At 40.8% G+C, this 16,660-nt stretch overlaps 1 protein-coding gene across 1 annotated transcript in view; it reads right to left on the bottom strand.

Annotated features, from left to right (window-relative positions):
* The window catches only part of rspo4 (R-spondin 4), a 50,082-nt gene extending 39,169 nt beyond the window's left edge, over positions 1–10,913 (bottom strand). Inside the window, exon 1 of the mRNA XM_087800978.1 lies at positions 10,856–10,913. Coding sequence (XP_087657104.1) covers positions 10,856–10,913 — 58 coding nt within the window. The remainder of the gene's footprint in view (positions 1–10,855) is intronic.
* Between the last annotated feature and the right edge of the window lie 5,747 nt (positions 10,914–16,660).

The raw sequence follows: 16,660 nt of genomic DNA, 5'->3' as shown, positions 1-16,660 counted from the left end.
GACACTTTGATATGTACAAACATTTCTTTCACTTCCTTCCTCTCGACAGTTATGGATGATTCTGGAACATTTAATGAGCTGCAGATACTTTCTTCTTCTTCATAAGTGGTTCAGAGTAACGAACTGCACACGAGTCGTTAGACAAATAGTTTCCGAGGTGTAAATGACATCCAAATTATGAAGGAACGAGGGAGGTTTGGGGGAAAATGTTTTCCAGGAATTTCCTATTGTTTCCTCTTTAACAAAACCAGACACGGAACCGGCGACAACAGTCATCGTACTTTGACGTAGAAACTCAAGCTCTAGACGCCGCTAACTTCTCTGCTGTTGCTGTTTGACTGGACTGACCCGGCGAGTCGAGCCACAGGGAGATGTTGGTCCTGAGAGTCTAATCCTCAATCAAGAGCTCAAAACATCCACACTCATTACAAAATAACCCCAAACGGTAAAATGAGCCATTTAGCTAAACCCCTCGCACCCCACTCCGAGGTCTCGACCCGGAGCCCGAGGAGAACCTTCCTCCCACATGTGCAATCGATCTGCAGGCTTGAGACACTTTCGGAGCAGCGTCAGGTTTAGGTAGCGTAAAAGTGTGACCTCTGACCCCCCGCGAGTCCTTAACAAGCTCCATGTGGAACAAGCTCCGCTGGGGTTTGAGGGAAACACGGCGGCGCTTCAAATGACTTCCACCCCGGGACGGAATTCACACTGAGAAATGAAAGCCAGTCGACTTTTGTCTAACATTTAGTTTGTTCTTCTTATCTTTGTTTGTTCTTCTTATCTTTGTTTGTTCTTCTTATCTTTGTTTGTTCTTCTTATTTTTGTTTGTTGACTCACAACGTGCTACACAAACATGACAAACTAGTGATACTTTACATTGAGGTTGTGTTTTTGTGTTATTTATCATGTTTCAGCTCATTATGTATTACGTAAATTATGCTTTCTTTTTAGTTTATGTGTATTTTGAAGAAGGAATTTTTTCGTTTTTAAATGATTAACTGTTTATTTTTGTTCGTTTTTTATTGTTTTCCGAAAAAAAACCCCCGTCTTTGTAGGATTCTCAACTGACAAGATCAGTTTATACAATACGTATCACGATACAGGGTCAACGATGTATTGTAATGTTTCATGATAGTGTAGTAACAAGTATATATGTGTAGTATTGTCCAGTACTTGACTCTGGTGTTGTGATAGTGTAGTAACAAGTATATATGTGTAGTATTGTCCAGTACTTGACTCTGGTGTTGTGATAATGTAGTAACAGGTATATATGTGTAGTATTGTCCAGCACTTGACTCTGGTGTTGTAATAGTGTAGTAACAAGTATATATGTGTAGTATTGTCCAGCACTTGACTCTGGTGTTGTAATAGTGTAGTAACAAGTATATATGTGTAGTATTGTCCAGTACTTGACTCTGGTATTGTGATAGTGTAGTAACAAGTATATATGTGTAGTATTGTCGAGTACTTGACTCTGGTGTTGTGATAGTGTAGTAACAAGTATATATGTGTAGAATTGTCCAGTACTTGACTCTGGTGTTGTGATAATGTAGTAACAAGTATATATGTGTAGTATTGTCAAGTACTTGACTCTGGTGTTGTGATAGTGTAGTAACAAGTATATATGTGTAGTATTGTCAAGTACTTGACTCTGGTGTTGTGATAGTGTAGTAACAAGTATATATGTGTAGTATTGTCCAGTACTTGACTCTGGTGTTGTGATAGTGTAGTAACAAGTATATATGTGTAGTATTGTCAAGTACTTGACTCTGGTGTTGTGATAGTGTAGTAACAAGTATATATGTGTAGCATTGTCCAGTACTTGACTCTGGTGTTGTAGTATTTACAGACCACATGACTCTTGACGAAGTCGTAACTGCTTTCATTTGTTTTTTAATCCAAAATATGCCAAAACATCAGCTTTTAAAGCTGCTGGACTCACTGTATCCTCTCGTCCTCAGACATGGCAGCGATCTCACAGGTTTTCATTGTTGTTAAGCTGTGGAGGACGTAATAACTTCTGCCAACAATAAAATATACAAAATAAAGATAAAAAATAAATTGATACAGTTCTGTCGAATATCGATTCAGTATCTAATATATATATAAATATTGCGATATATCGCAGTATTAATATTTTCCAACGCCCCTCATTTATTGTTTTTAATGTTGCATATATTCATGTTGTTTTTTTTGTTAGTAGTAGATTTTGCTTCAGCCTCACAAGTTTTTGTTACCATTTAAATGTACAAAAATGTAAAGAGTTTTTGAAAACTTTTAGATACATTTATTCTCTAATGTAATACAAAATATATCTTAGGAAACTCTTTTGCGATACTTACAGGATGTCTCGAGTCTCATGACCAATTCATGAACGATGCCACAATATTTTACACTTTTTTTTTTAATTGTGACGTATAAGAACATCTTTCTTTCTTACTCTAATGCTCGACTGTACTTTTGGGTTTATTGCTTTTTTTCCGAGGAGTATAACAGAGAAAAACTTCATTGTTTGTGTGCATTGATACATTTGGATGATGGCAAAACAAACATGTTTGCTGATGACACTCAATTGTCTGTTGACATCCACAATGATGTTGTTGATGCATTTTTCAAAGAAAATTTACTCTCCTTCATGAACGTCTATACTTTACTTTTCAACAAACTAACCATACTACCCACAATGCACTTGAACATGCAAATTAACTAGAAAAATGTGTCATCGCGTCAAACAACACACACGCACAAACACACACCATGAACAGTCGAACTGACCCATGTGTCAGAGTCCGAGTGATGGATTTCAGATGTTGCACATGTGCAAGTATTTTACACGTTTTCAACATGTTTTAAGTGAGAAGTTTGCATCTCGAACCGCAGCGTCTGGAAAAACGAGTGAAAGAATGTTTTCGGAGGAACATGTGCCGTCGAACTTCACTGACGGTGAAAAATTCTCCGTTGATATTTGATCGGGTTTGACTCGAAGCAGCTTCTTCTAAATCGACATAATTCCTGAACAGATGTAACAAACTAAAACTTTACATACGTTTAGATTGAATCTTATGCAAAACTAAAACGATATATTTCAATCTTGTGTGAAAGAACGAGGTTCAAGAAAGAAGTTTCCTGAAACACATTGATTCACAGTAAAAACAGAGCTTTAGCGATGAAATAATCTCACGATACGATATATTTCGATACACATATGTTGACAAACGCTTTCATGAGACGCTGAATTTTGACATTTTGTGATCGTTTCACGCTCTTTTGGTTGAATAAATAGAACTAAAAGCCAAAATATTTCCAAACATCAGCTTTAAAAGCTGCTGGAGTCAACTGTATCCTCTCGTCCTCAGTTTTCTCCAGGGTCTCACAGGATTTTATTGTTCCTTTATCTGCGGACCTAATGACTGCTTGAATTGCAACAGAAAAATGAACAAATGTAATGATTTGTATGTTAATTGTTTTAACTTCATACAAAATATATTGCAATATAAAACTTTAAAAAACTATGATCAAAATAAAATGATGATTTAAAAAGCTCCCGAAATAATACAATTTTTTCTTTTTTCTTTAAATCTACACAGTGTTATTGAAAGTAAAATGTTTCAGTTTTTTGCATTAACTAACTTTTTTAAAATCTCCATATATGTAATTCTCCACACAGAACTTTTGCTCTTCCAAAAATATTGTATATATATATATAAATATATATACTGTATATATATTCAGTGCAACATACTTTATCTTTTTGGTGACAAAATCACCACCTGAACCAACCCTTGTTTTATTTTAGGGTCAGGGTCACCTGAAGGCCTGAAAACAAATGTGTTTGTGGTATCCCTTGTGTCATCTCAGGATCAAGATGACCTGGAGGCCCAATAACAAATGTGTTTGTGGTATCCCTTGTGTTAGCTCAGGGTAAAAGTGACCCAAAAGCCCTGAAACACATGTGTTTTTGGTATCCCTTGTGTTGTCTCTGGTTGAAGGTGACCCTAAGGTCTAAAAACAATTGTGTTTGTGGTATCCCTTGTGTTATCTCAGGATCCAAGTGACCCAAAGGCCCTGAAACAAATGTGTTTGTGGTATCCCTTGTGTTATCTCTGGGTCAAGGTTGTGGAAGTCAGGGAGGTTGTTGACCTCTGACCCAGAGACAACACAAGGGATACCACAAACACATTTGTTTTCTGGACCTCGGGTCACCACGACCCTGAGATAACACGATAAATGGCGTGAGAGTTGAACAAGGTCGTGTAAATGACACTGTTTTCCTCGAGTTCATTGATTGATTTTCTTCACTTATTCATCAACTTTGTTGTTTTGTTTGTTCAGCATGGATAGGTTTGACCTTCAAGGCCACCATCGTTCTCTGCTGCTGACCAACGTTTCCTCTCAACATGATCTCGTCGTGATGTTTATCAGCAGCTGGACATGGAGCCAGAAAACTGACAAAACATCTCGAAAATAATCATCTCGTCGTAACAAACTTGAGGAGAAATGATCACAAATGTTGATTCTCTTCGTTGGACGGCGTCGCTTTCCTCTCCTCCTCTCCTCCTCTCCTCCTCTCCTCCTCTCCTCCTCTCCTCCTCTCCTCCTCTCCTATCCTCCCTCCTCATTCCCTCTCCTCCCTCCTCTCCTCCTCTCCTCCTCTCCTCCTCTCCTCCTCTCCTCCTCTCCTCCTCTCCTCCTCTCCTCCTCTCCTCCTCTCCTCCTCTCCTCCTCTCCTATCCTCCCTCCTCATTCCCTCTCCTCCCTCCTCTCCTCCTCTTCTCTTCTCCTCCTCTCCTTCCTCCTCCTCTCCTCTCCCTCTCCTCTCCTCCTCTCCTTCTCCTCGCTCCTTCCCCTCGCTACTTCTCCTCCCTAATCTCCTCTCCTCTCCTCTCCTCTCCTCTCCTCTCCTCTCCTCTCCTCTCCTCTCCTCTCCTCTCCTCTCCTCTCCTCTCCTCTCCTCTCCTCTCCTCTCCTCTCCTCTCCTCTCCTCTCCTCTCCTCCTCTCCTTCTCCTTCCTCCTCTCCTCTCCTCCTCTCTTACCTCCCTCCTCTCCTCCCTCCTCGTTCCCTCTCTTGCCTCCTTGTTCCCTCTCTTCCTCTCCTCCCTCCTCTCCTCCTCTCCTTCTCCTCTCTCCTTTCCTCTCCTCCCTCCTCTCCTCTCCTCCTCTCCTTCTCCTCCCTCCTCTCCTCTCCTGATCTCCTCTCCTCCCTCCTTCTCCTTCCTCCTCGTTCCCTCTCTTCCCTCCTCTCTTCCCTCCTCCTCTCCTCTCCTCCTCTCCTACCTCCCTCCTCTCCTCCCGCCTCGTTCCCTCTCTTGCCTCCTTGTTCCCTCTCTTCCTCTCCTCCCTCCTCTCCTCCTCTCCTTCTCCTCCCTCCTTCTCCTTTCTCCTTTCCTCTCCTCCCTCCTACTCCTCCCTCCTCGTTCCCTCTCTTCCCTCCTCTCCTCCTCTCCTCCTCTCCTCCTCTCCTCCTCTCCTCCTCTCCTCCTCTCCTCCTCGTTCATCACCAGCTTCACCATCGAACACTAATTACAATAATGTAATAATCTCTTCATTCTCTCCTCGTGTTAAAATCACTCCGAGGCTGTGAACGTGAGTTTGTTTAACAACCACAACAACCAGGTCCAGATGCTGCAGATGAGAGGTTGAGAAACGAGGGGTGAGAGCAGGAGGCGAGGAAGGGGTGAGGGAGGTTTGAAGGAGGTTTGAAGGAGGTTTGAAGGAGGTTTGAAGGGTCGTAACTCTGGTGCTGTGAAGTGATCAGCTCTGACAGGAGGTTAATCCTCGGTGCCCACGACCAGAGTGATGTCATTATTAGTCCAACCAAGAATCACTTTCTTCACTTTATTTGACAAACGACCTCAAACAACAAGATCATCATTTCCATCGAACACAGAAGCTCCGCGGACGCAAGAGAGAAACCTATGTGTTGATTCTGTGATGCTTTCAAATACTTACTGAACTACAACAACGACTGACCTCTGGATGAACTCTCTTGTACCTGCTGGTTCATCCAGTTCCTGTTGCAACTGTGGATCGTCACGACAACTTCCACCTCAACTTTAAACCAGGAACAAGAACTGATCACTTCGTTTGTGTGGTTACAATACTAGATACTTCTAGTACTACTAACTCAGTATTTTCTGACAACAAGGTAACATCGCTCGGTGGATCTTAAAGTGATGTTGATGTTGACTGAGCCCCACGGAGTAATACTGCAGAGCCTCATGGAGTAATACTGCACAGCCTCTCGGATGTAATACTGCAGAGCCTCATGGAGTAATACTGCAGAGCCTCACGGAGTAATACTGCAGAGCTTTGCAGAGAAATAGTGCAGATCTTCGCAGAGTAATACAACGGAGCCCCTTGGATTTATACTATGTAGCCTAACAGAGTAATATTGCAGAGCCCCACGGAGTAATACTGTGGAGTAATAACATGAAGCCTTGCAGAGTCTTGCAGAGTAATACTGCAGAGCCTTGCGGAGTTATACATAACTGCTAAGTAATACTAATAAACCTAAGGATGCGGCTTTGTATCTTAACTAAGTTGTACTAAAAATGTTGACAGATCTTTGTGTGGCGAGAATGATTTTAAATCAAGGTCAGGAAGTAAAACTTGTATTAATCAATAACACAAACTATTTTGAGAACTTCAAGGATTTTAATGCACTTTTAGTCCAAAGATAAAGTAATAAACATAAGATGACACATCAACTGTTGAGGGTCTGATGTTCTTTAAATTAAATATGTATAAAGTTGTTTAGTTCTTCTACGGAGAAAGTTCACGTGTAGCTCACCGAAGGGTCAAGGTTGAGTGACCTCCACACAGCGACGTGAACTTCGTCTCCAAACCTCTGCTGCTGTCGTCACGACACATTTGATCTGATAAACGTTCCAATCTTGCTGTCAGGACCAGTTAGTCGTAACGAGAGTCAGTCGCACCTGATGGCTCTTTAATCACAGCCTCACGCCTCACCTCGGGTCAGTGACAGCGCCACCAGGAGGGGGCGGCGGAAACGCACATGATGGCGTAATTGCCACCGGATCTCCCACCATTAGACCACATTCTTGGGGGGGCGGCGAGGAGGGACCAGATACTGGAGGGTCGGACGCATCTCTGGGCGGCTGCTGTTTTTCCAGGAATGCTTTTCCTAATTACCTACAAGTGGAATCTGAAGGTTCTGGTCCAGAAGGACTCGAAGACCAGCAGAAATAACAACTGTCACGACAGAAAGAATCTGTTTAGATCCTTGAAACCATCAGAACCATCTTGTATTGATCCACCACATGGTTTAGTTCCCTACAGGGCCGGGTCTAGGCAGGGGCAAGAGGGGGCCTGGCCCCCTAAAATAAATTTTGTGCCCCCTAAAACCAGGGCCGGGTCTAGGCAGGGGCAAGAGGGGGCCTGGCCCCCTAAAATAAATGTTGTGCCCCCTAAAACCAGGGCCGGGTCTAGGCAGGGGCAAGAGGGGGCCTGGCCCCCTAAAATAAATGTTGTGCCCCCTCAAACCAGGGCCGGGTCTAGGCAGGGGCAAGAGGGGGCCTGGCCCCCTAAAATAAATTTTGTGCCCCCTAAAACCAGGGCCGGGTCTAGGCAGGGGCAAGAGGGGGCCTGGCCCCCTAAAATAAATGTTGTGCCCCCTCAAACCAGGGCCGGGTCTAGGCAGGGGCAAGAGGGGGCCTGGCCCCCTAAAATAAATGTTGTGCCCCCTCAAACCAGGGCCGGGTCTAGGCAGGGGCAAGAGGGGGCCTGGCCCCCTAAAATAAATGTTGTGCCCCCTCAAACCAGGGCCGGGTCTAGGCAGGGGCAAGAGGGGGCCTGGCACAATGCCCCCTCAAGATTTGTGGCTGCCCCCTCATACATGCCTGTCTAGACCCGGCCCTGGTTCCCTACATTATTGGTGGCTGGGTTAGGGGGTGAAAGGTCAAGTGCTGCACGTCCTCTGGGGGAACACTAGGGGGTCCTGGACACGCCCAGAACACCTCACCTGAGAGGACCTCCTGACGACTTCTGGATGGACTTCAACTGGATTCTCTGGATGTTTTGTTTCTAACGTGGAGGAGCAGCAGTTCTGGGTTAAGCCTTTCCCAGAATGCCGAGCGTCCCGGAGTAAAAGGATGGTCCAGATTTTGACCGATTTAGTTCTTGGCGTCACGACTTGAAGCTCGAGTACTTTTTTTAACTAATAGGTTTCAGCTCTTAGTTCATCTTTTGGGAATTAAAAAAAACATCAAGAAATAAATATGAGAATAAGTATTTTGTCATTAAAGTTTATTATAAAATCTTTTAAAACAAATACAAACAGAAAAAAGAACAACAATAAAAGTGATTTTGTTTTCACTTGACGAACTCGAGTTAAATAAATTCAACACGTACGAAAAAATTATTTTCTTAGCATATTTTTTTACAAAATATTCATAATATAATATTAAAATTCAGAAAAGACCATGAAATAATACTTAATAAAATGATAAATACGACATTTTAATAAATAAAATAATCAAATAAGAAAATTAACTTAAAGTAAATAGTTGTTTTAATTAAATTAACATGTTTTTACATTTCGGGGATTTTCGGTTCTGACTCATTTAAAGTGTAAAACAAATACATGCTAATTGTTGCTGTGATTCTGATCAAAGTGAACAAAAGCCAATAATCGTGTTGACGGCGACGATTCCGTGATCAACACAAACGATCCCGATCCTCTCACGCACACGTGTGCGACAACACGTTAACTTCTCTTTCCACTTCCCATGTTGTCGTGCCGGTTGCCGTGACGACAGCAGTCGCATGAACACATGGAAGTCGTCTGGTTAACCCGAGCGCCACTTATTCTCTTAACACTCGCGAGTCCCGGCAGTCGCTCCATCTCCAGGAGCCCAGACTCCACAACAGTTTGTGTTTCTAACGAGGTTGTTGGTCTTCGGCGAGTGTGTGTACTTTACGTTCGAGACGACCTTTCGTGAAGGTCGTTCGTTGATGTTTGAACCTCAGAGATGTTTTCATCCGATTGAATCTCACGAGCGACTCGACCTCAGACTTGTGTCGTTTTAATGAACGTGTCATTAAGGACGTCTTTACGAGCGACTCGTCAAACCGACATCACTTCCTGTTTCCTGCGGCCGACACCTCAGAACACGAGTCGCTGTCGTTGACATTTGCAATTTGGAAACTTTGCGAGTGACTCATTTAATTTTGCTGGAAAAAATACTCTCTTTTTCTTTACAAGGACTCGTTCAGATCTGTTGGACTCTCACTGCGTGTGTCCCGTACAACATCAACACATAAGAATCCCATAATAAACACAATATTAAGTCATTCTGCTACACAACACAGGTTGTGTCTTTTAACACAGGTTAGCAGGATTTTTCTTTTCATTTAAATTTCAATTCTTTTTCATTTTTTTTAGTAGAAATGATTAATTTTTTTTACTGTAGAAACTCTAAGTGACAACAGTGTTTGTTTTGGATTCAATTGTAATTGTGATTAAATAAATATGATGAAGTTAAATGTATTTAATAACTTTATTTCGATTTTACTTCAGATAAATGTTTTTAACTCCCTGTAGCTTTTTTAATTCATCGCAAAAAGTTGTTGGTGAAACATTTAATAAACCTCTAATTATTTAAAATCTTTATAAAGTATTTATTAGGCTCAAGATGACACTTGAATAATAACCAAGAGTCGACTCTAAACACAGATTATTAACAGTAAATAAGGAAATAATAATTATAACATGTTTTCTAACACATAATAAACCATATTTCCACTTTACTTCACATATTTTAAATTTAATGCATCAATAATGTTTGACGACATGAAACCATTAGAAGAAAAACAGAAGAAAGTATTTTATATAAAATGTTTAATTCTAACTTTCAATAATGTTGATGGAAACGTGTCAAAGTTTACAAACAAACATGATCTTTGATATAAAGTGATGCGTTTACAAATCATTAGTTAATGATGTAAGTAAGTAAGTAAGTAAGTAATATTTATTTATATAGCGCTTTTCCAGACCAGGGTCACAAAGCGCTTAAACAATCAAAAACAATACTCAAAAAAAAAAAAAAAAGTACATACTTTAAAGATCAAGATAATACTGAGAACAACACAGGAGTTCAAGAAATTCAAGGAAAAGCCTGAACAAATAGAAACGTCTTAAGGTGTTTCTTAAAGGACTCAGTAGACTCAATAGACTCCTTTAAGAAACATGTACAAACTTATTTACTGTTGTTTACTGATGAGTAATTATGATGTAATTATGATTTTATTATGATTATTATTCACAGTTTCATGCTGAACAAGATGATACCAAAGGTGATAAATGATAAGATAATATAAGACGTTAATGAAGTCAATCTAATATAATGTAAAAAATACTTAACTTAATAATCAATAACAGGCTAATTTGTTGCTAAAACACATGAACACGTATTATAAAGTGAACTTTTCTGAAAAAATGTTGTCCCAAGACCAGGAAAAAACATCAACTTTTCTCTTTTATTTGTCAGGGATTTACTTAAAGTTCCTTTTTGTTGTGTTTTTTTTTTTTCTTTTTATAAAAACAAATTTTCTTTTATGAACATTTTTCTGGCAAAAAAAAAGTGGTTTTGTTTTCAGGAACAAACTAAACGTAGTTTTTCTTTCGCTGTTTTTTTAGTTATTTGTAATAAATGTTTTTCTTTTAGCATATTTGCTTGTTTAGCTTAGCATCCAAACTTTTAAAACATTTTTCTTTTAGAAGAAAAAGCATCAACAACAAGTTTATTCAAAGTTGTATCTGTTTTTCTGTCTCAACCTTCGACCGTTTGGAAGAACTTTCATCTAAAAGTGCGTGTGGTGAAAGAAGCGACTCACGGTTGTGCTTGAACGCGCCGCACGACCCCATCACGACCGCCTCGGACAGCAACGACATCACGAGGGTCACGAGTCTCGACCGCATCTGGGCTGCTGGCGAGCCTCAGCGCCGGGCCGTGAACATGAGTCCAGAGCGAGCGCTTGCAGGTTGAAGATGATCCGATGATGGTGGAAACTAATCCTCTCGTGGTGGAGCCGCAGAAACGTTCGGCTGCTTCTCCTCAGGACTGGCAGACATGGACTAACCTCTGTCAAGTCTGGATCCACGAGCTCCACTTATCCCTCTGCCATCTTTAACCCTTTAAAAGCTGCTGGTCCTTTAAGTGATTCCATATTTCCCCCCCTCTCTCTCCTCCTCCTCCTCCTCCTCCTCCTCCTCTATCTCGTCATGCTTCCTCTTTTTTTTTTTCCTCCTGTTTTTATGGAGCTTGTTTGTTTTCTCGCGTGCACCGGACAGCTTTTGTTTTGTGCGCGGCGGCCATTAAAGGAGGGCAGCCAGTAAACTTGATGCGACCACAGCCAGGAAAACAGCTGGTGAGCAGAAGACTCGTGTGATGATGCTTCTGCTGCTGCTGCTGCTGCTGCCGTGGAGCTCCGGAGGTCCAACCACCTCAGGAGAAGATCCCCGGGTTCGACACCTTCTCTGGCGACCGGTGGTCTTCTCTCTCCAGGGTCTTCATCTGGTCCACAGTTTTCCGGCAGTGGTCAGTGGCCTTCAGAGAGAGTCCTGTCACGGGAAACACTGGAGTGTCACGACGGACGCAGAACAAATGATGATGATCATCATGATGAGTCCAGGACCTGAAGGTTCTCACTGACTCGTCTAATGACTCGTCATCAAAGAACCGATCCATGATTCACCTTGAAAACGCAAGGACGGACGTTGCTGATGTGACGTTTGTCCTGTCGAGAGAAAAAGGGACACTCTGGAAAGGCACCCAATCCATCCTTGAGGTAGAAGATTAGACAGAGAAGCTTCAGACCTACGGACTTGAACCTCAAGGTTGATTTATTGTATAGTCCTTTGAAAAAACATCTTATTTCCTGATTATAGTTGAAAATTGTTTGATTATAGTTGAAAATTGTTTGATTATAGTTGAAAATTGTTTGATTATAGTTGAAAATTGTTTGATTTAAGTTGAAAATTGTTTGATTATAGTTGAAAATTGTTTGATTATAGTTGAAAATTGTTTGATTATAGTTGAAAATTGTTTGATTATAGTTGAAAATTGTTTGATTATAGTTTAAAATTGTTTGATTATAGTTGAAAATTGTTTGATTATAGTTGAAATTGTTTGATTATAGTTTAAAATTGTTTGATTATAGTTTAAAATTGTTTGATTATAGTTGAAAATTGTTTGATTATAGTTGAAATTTGTTTGATTTAAGTTGAAAATTGTTTGATTATAGTTGAAAATTGTTTGATTATAGTTGAAAATTGTTTGATTATAGTTGAAATTGTTTGATTATAGTTGAAAATTGTTTGATTACAGTTGAAATGTGTTTGATTGTAGTTGAAATTGTTTGATTATAGTTGAAATTGTTTGATTATAGTTGAAAATGTTTGATTATAGTTGAAAATTGTTTGATTATAGTTGAAAATTGTTTGATTATAGTTGAAATTGTTTGATTATAGTTGAAAATTGTTTGATTATAGTTGAAAATTGTTTGATTATAGTTGAAATGTGTTTGATTATAGTTGAAAATTGTTTGATTATAGTTGAAATTGTTTGATTATAGTTGAAAATTGTTTGATTATAGTTGAAAATGTTTGATTATAGTTGAAATTGTTTGATTATACTTGAAAATGTTTTAATTAAAGTATAAATTGTTTGATAATAGCTGAACAAAAAATAAACACAACACTTTTGTTTTTGCTCCTACTTTTTATGAGATGAACTGAACGATGTAAAACATTTTTTCTACAACGTAAAAATAACAATTTCTCTCAAATATTGTTCACAAATGTGTTTAAATCTGTAAGTAAGTAAGTAATTTTTATTTATATAGCGCTTTTCCAGACCAGGGTCACAAAGCCCTTAAACAAACAAAACAATACTCAAAAAAGTACATACTTTAAAGATCAAGATAATACTGAGAACAACACAGGAGTTCCAGAAATTCAAGGAAAAGCCTGAACAAATAGAAACGTCTTAAGATGTTTCTTAAAGGAGTCAGTAGATCATCAAGCGCAAAGATAGAAGAAGATCGTTCCAAAGCTTAGGAGCAACAGCCTGAAAAGATTTCTCTCCTCTGGTCCTGAAGTTCAGGAACCATCAGTAGATTCTGATCCACAGACCTCAAAGCCCGAGCTGGGGTGTAAGTCTGGATCAGATCACTGATGGAAGGTCTGACCATGAATAGATCTGAAAGTAAGAACCAGAATTTTAAAATGATCCTGAAAGAAACTGGCAGCCAGTGAAGAGTTTGAAGGAGAAATGTGAGTTCTTCTACTAGAGCGGCTCAGCGGTGATAGTGATCCTTGTAATAATCCTCCTCCTCACAGGTGAGTCATGTCAAGATGATCAGTCATTACTGCACAGGTGTGTCGCAGACAATAAAAAGAACTTCTAAATGTTCACTTGTATCAGTTTTGAAGGAGCGTTACATTGACAAGTACACACTGGCAGCAGGAACGTCCACCGGAGCTGTCGCTCCTGAATTGATGTCACGTCTCTCTTCATAAGTCGTCTCCAGAGCGACTCAGTTCCACCCGACCAGCCCAGGACCTCCACATCCAGCATGTTCACCTTCCAGAAGATCTGAGTCCAGCCTCTCACAGCTGCTGCAACAATCGTTTCCAAACTCAAACTGTCAGAAACCGTCTTCATTTCGATGACTTACCAAGAAAACATATATTTTCAGGTCACTAATGGGTCCGGATTCATCCTGGATGAGCTCGTCGGTTCTTCTCCTCCGCGTTGTTCATCTCCTCGTCATTGAAAAGCACCGGAATGTCATCCCTTAATGGGAAAAATATGCAAACTGTAAAACCTTATAAACAACTCACTGAAGAATGCGTGGCTCAGAGGATCAGAATCCAGAAAACAATTAGGCGAAGGACCATGAAAGGTTCTGGTTCTGCCCATCAAGTCGCGTTTTCAGCTGCACGTCTCGTCGCAGAAGAACGCGTGAGGAGGAAGGAAAACATCTCGACAACATGGAACCATCTTCAGGATCGTGTTTCGTTGGAGACGTTTGTTTGGACGTGAAGCAGCAGAAGGTCTGAAGGAAGACGAGACCAGGTCCACCTCAGACGCTGCTATTGTTGCAGTACATTATGGGACTGGAGTGGAGGAGGTTCCTCGACCATTAATGATAAAGTTTCTTTCTTTAACTGAAGGGCCAAAAATAAACTGTTGTGAGGAAACAACGGAGAGAAGAGTTTAATCTTAATAAGAATAAATTGAAAACTAAGAAAAACATGTGAGTCATGACTTCATAAGAATAAGTTGAAATTACATTTTTATTCTTTTTTTATTCACATTTTCTTTAAATATGAATCAAAGGAAAGCCTGAAAACAAAACATTTTGTTGCTGAGTCTGGTTCTGCTTGAGGTTTCTGCCTTCGAAAAGGACTTCTACTAGTGATACCTAATAAAATGTTGTTGCACGAACATTATGTAGTGTTGAAGTACATTTGTACTTCTGTAGTGTGTATACATGTAAGTGAGTGAGTAAGTAATTGGTATTTATAGGGTGTTTTTCTAGACCAGGGTCACAAAGCGCTTAAACAATCAAAACAATACTCAATAAAATAAATACTTAAAAGATCAACAAACACAGGAAATCAAGGAAAGCCTGAACGAATAATATTTTTGTGAACTGCTGTGAAAACTTTAATTTAAACAATGATGGAAGAATAAAGATGTTTATTATCAATTTATCGTTTTTTATGAGCCCAACTGTAGACCAGATGTAACCAATCCATCCATCCATCCATCCATCCATCCATCCATCCATCCATCCATCCATCCATCCATCCATCCATCCATCCATCCATCCATCCATCCATCCATCCATCCATCCATCCATCCACTCATCCATCCACTCATCCATCCATCCATCCATCCATCCATCCATCCATCCATCCATCCATCCATCCATCCATCCATCCATCCATCCATCCTTCCATCATCCATCCATCCATCCATCCATCCATCCATCCATCCATCCATCCATCCATCCATCCATCCATCCATCATCCATCCATCATCCATCCATCCATCCATCCATCCATCCATCCATCCATCCATCCATCCATCCATCCATCAATCTCTCCATCCATCCATCCATCCATCCATCCATCCATCCATCCATCCATCCATCCATCCATCCATCCATCCATCCATCAATCTCTCCATCCATCCATCCATCCATCCATCCATCCATCCATCCATCCATCCATCCATCCATCCATCCATCCATCCATCCATCCATCCATCCATCCATCCATCCATCCATCCATCCATCCATCCATCCATCCATCCATCCATCCATCCATCCTTCCATCCATCCATCCATCCATCCATCCATCCATCCATCCATCCATCCATCCATCCATCCATCCATCCATCCATCCATCCATCCATCCATCCATCCATCCATCCATCCACTCATCCATCCATCCATCCATCCATCCATCCATCCATCCATCCATCCATCCATCCATCCATCCATCCATCCATCCATCCATCCATCCATCCATCCATCCTTCCATCCATCCATCCATCCATCCATCCATCCTTCCATCCATCCATCCATCCATCCATCCATCCATCCATCCATCCATCCATCCATCCATCCATCCATCCATCATCCATCCTTCCATCCATCCATCCATCCATCCATCCATCCATCCATCCATCCATCCATCCATCCATCCTTCCATCCATCCATCCATCCATCCTTCCATCCATCCATCCATCCATCCATCCATCCATCCATCCATCCATCCATCCATCCATCCATCCATCCATCCATCCATCCATCCATCCATCCATCCATCCATCCATCCATCCATCCATCCTTCCATCCATCCATCCATCCATCCATCCATCCATCCATCCATCCATCCATCCATCCATCCATCCATCCATCCATCCTTCCATCCATCCATCCATCCATCCATCCATCCATCCATCCATCCATCCATCCATCCATCCATCCATCCATCCATCCATCCATCCATCCATCTTACTAGTGTGAATGGAGGGTGTGATGAGGTCAGGGTTCAAGCTAGTCGAGGGGGGGTCAGTGTTGAGGTGCAGCTACTAATCCGTCACCGTGATTGTAACCATTTTCCTCCTCAGATGAACGGAACCAGCAGGAAAGAGAATTCAAAGGCGAGGTCACGTAAAGTTTCCCCGTGTGTGAGGAAGCATACGTTCAAAAACATGTCAGCCTCTACTTAAGATCGGCGGAATCGGTGATCGGCTAAAGATCCGCCGCCGCGGGTTTGGAACGTGTCCATCACTCGGGAGAATATTTCCGACTCTTTGTTTGTGTTTAGACATTAAAACACTTTAGTTACTTGTATTATAACTGTTGAGAAATTGCATCTAAGAAAAAAAACCTTTTTTTATCTGAAATAACATCAGTGTGAGACTCTTGTCCAAACATGAGTAAAACACAAACATCTAGAAACAAAACTAATCATTTGGAGAAACACACATACAGAACACCATCGTCAGCATACAATGAAACACTGTGTATTGTTTTTGATTGTTAAAGCGCTTTGTGACCCTGGTCTGGAAACATCTTTACAAAGAATTACTTACTTACTTACTTAGATGCAAATACACA

The sequence above is a fragment of the Callionymus lyra genome, chromosome 10, assembly GCF_982586985.1.
Source record: "Callionymus lyra chromosome 10, fCalLyr1.hap1.1, whole genome shotgun sequence".
NCBI lineage: Eukaryota > Metazoa > Chordata > Actinopteri > Syngnathiformes > Callionymidae > Callionymus > Callionymus lyra.
Note: the sequence above shows the minus strand (reverse complement) of the source record. Positions and strands in the feature narration are given on the sequence as shown.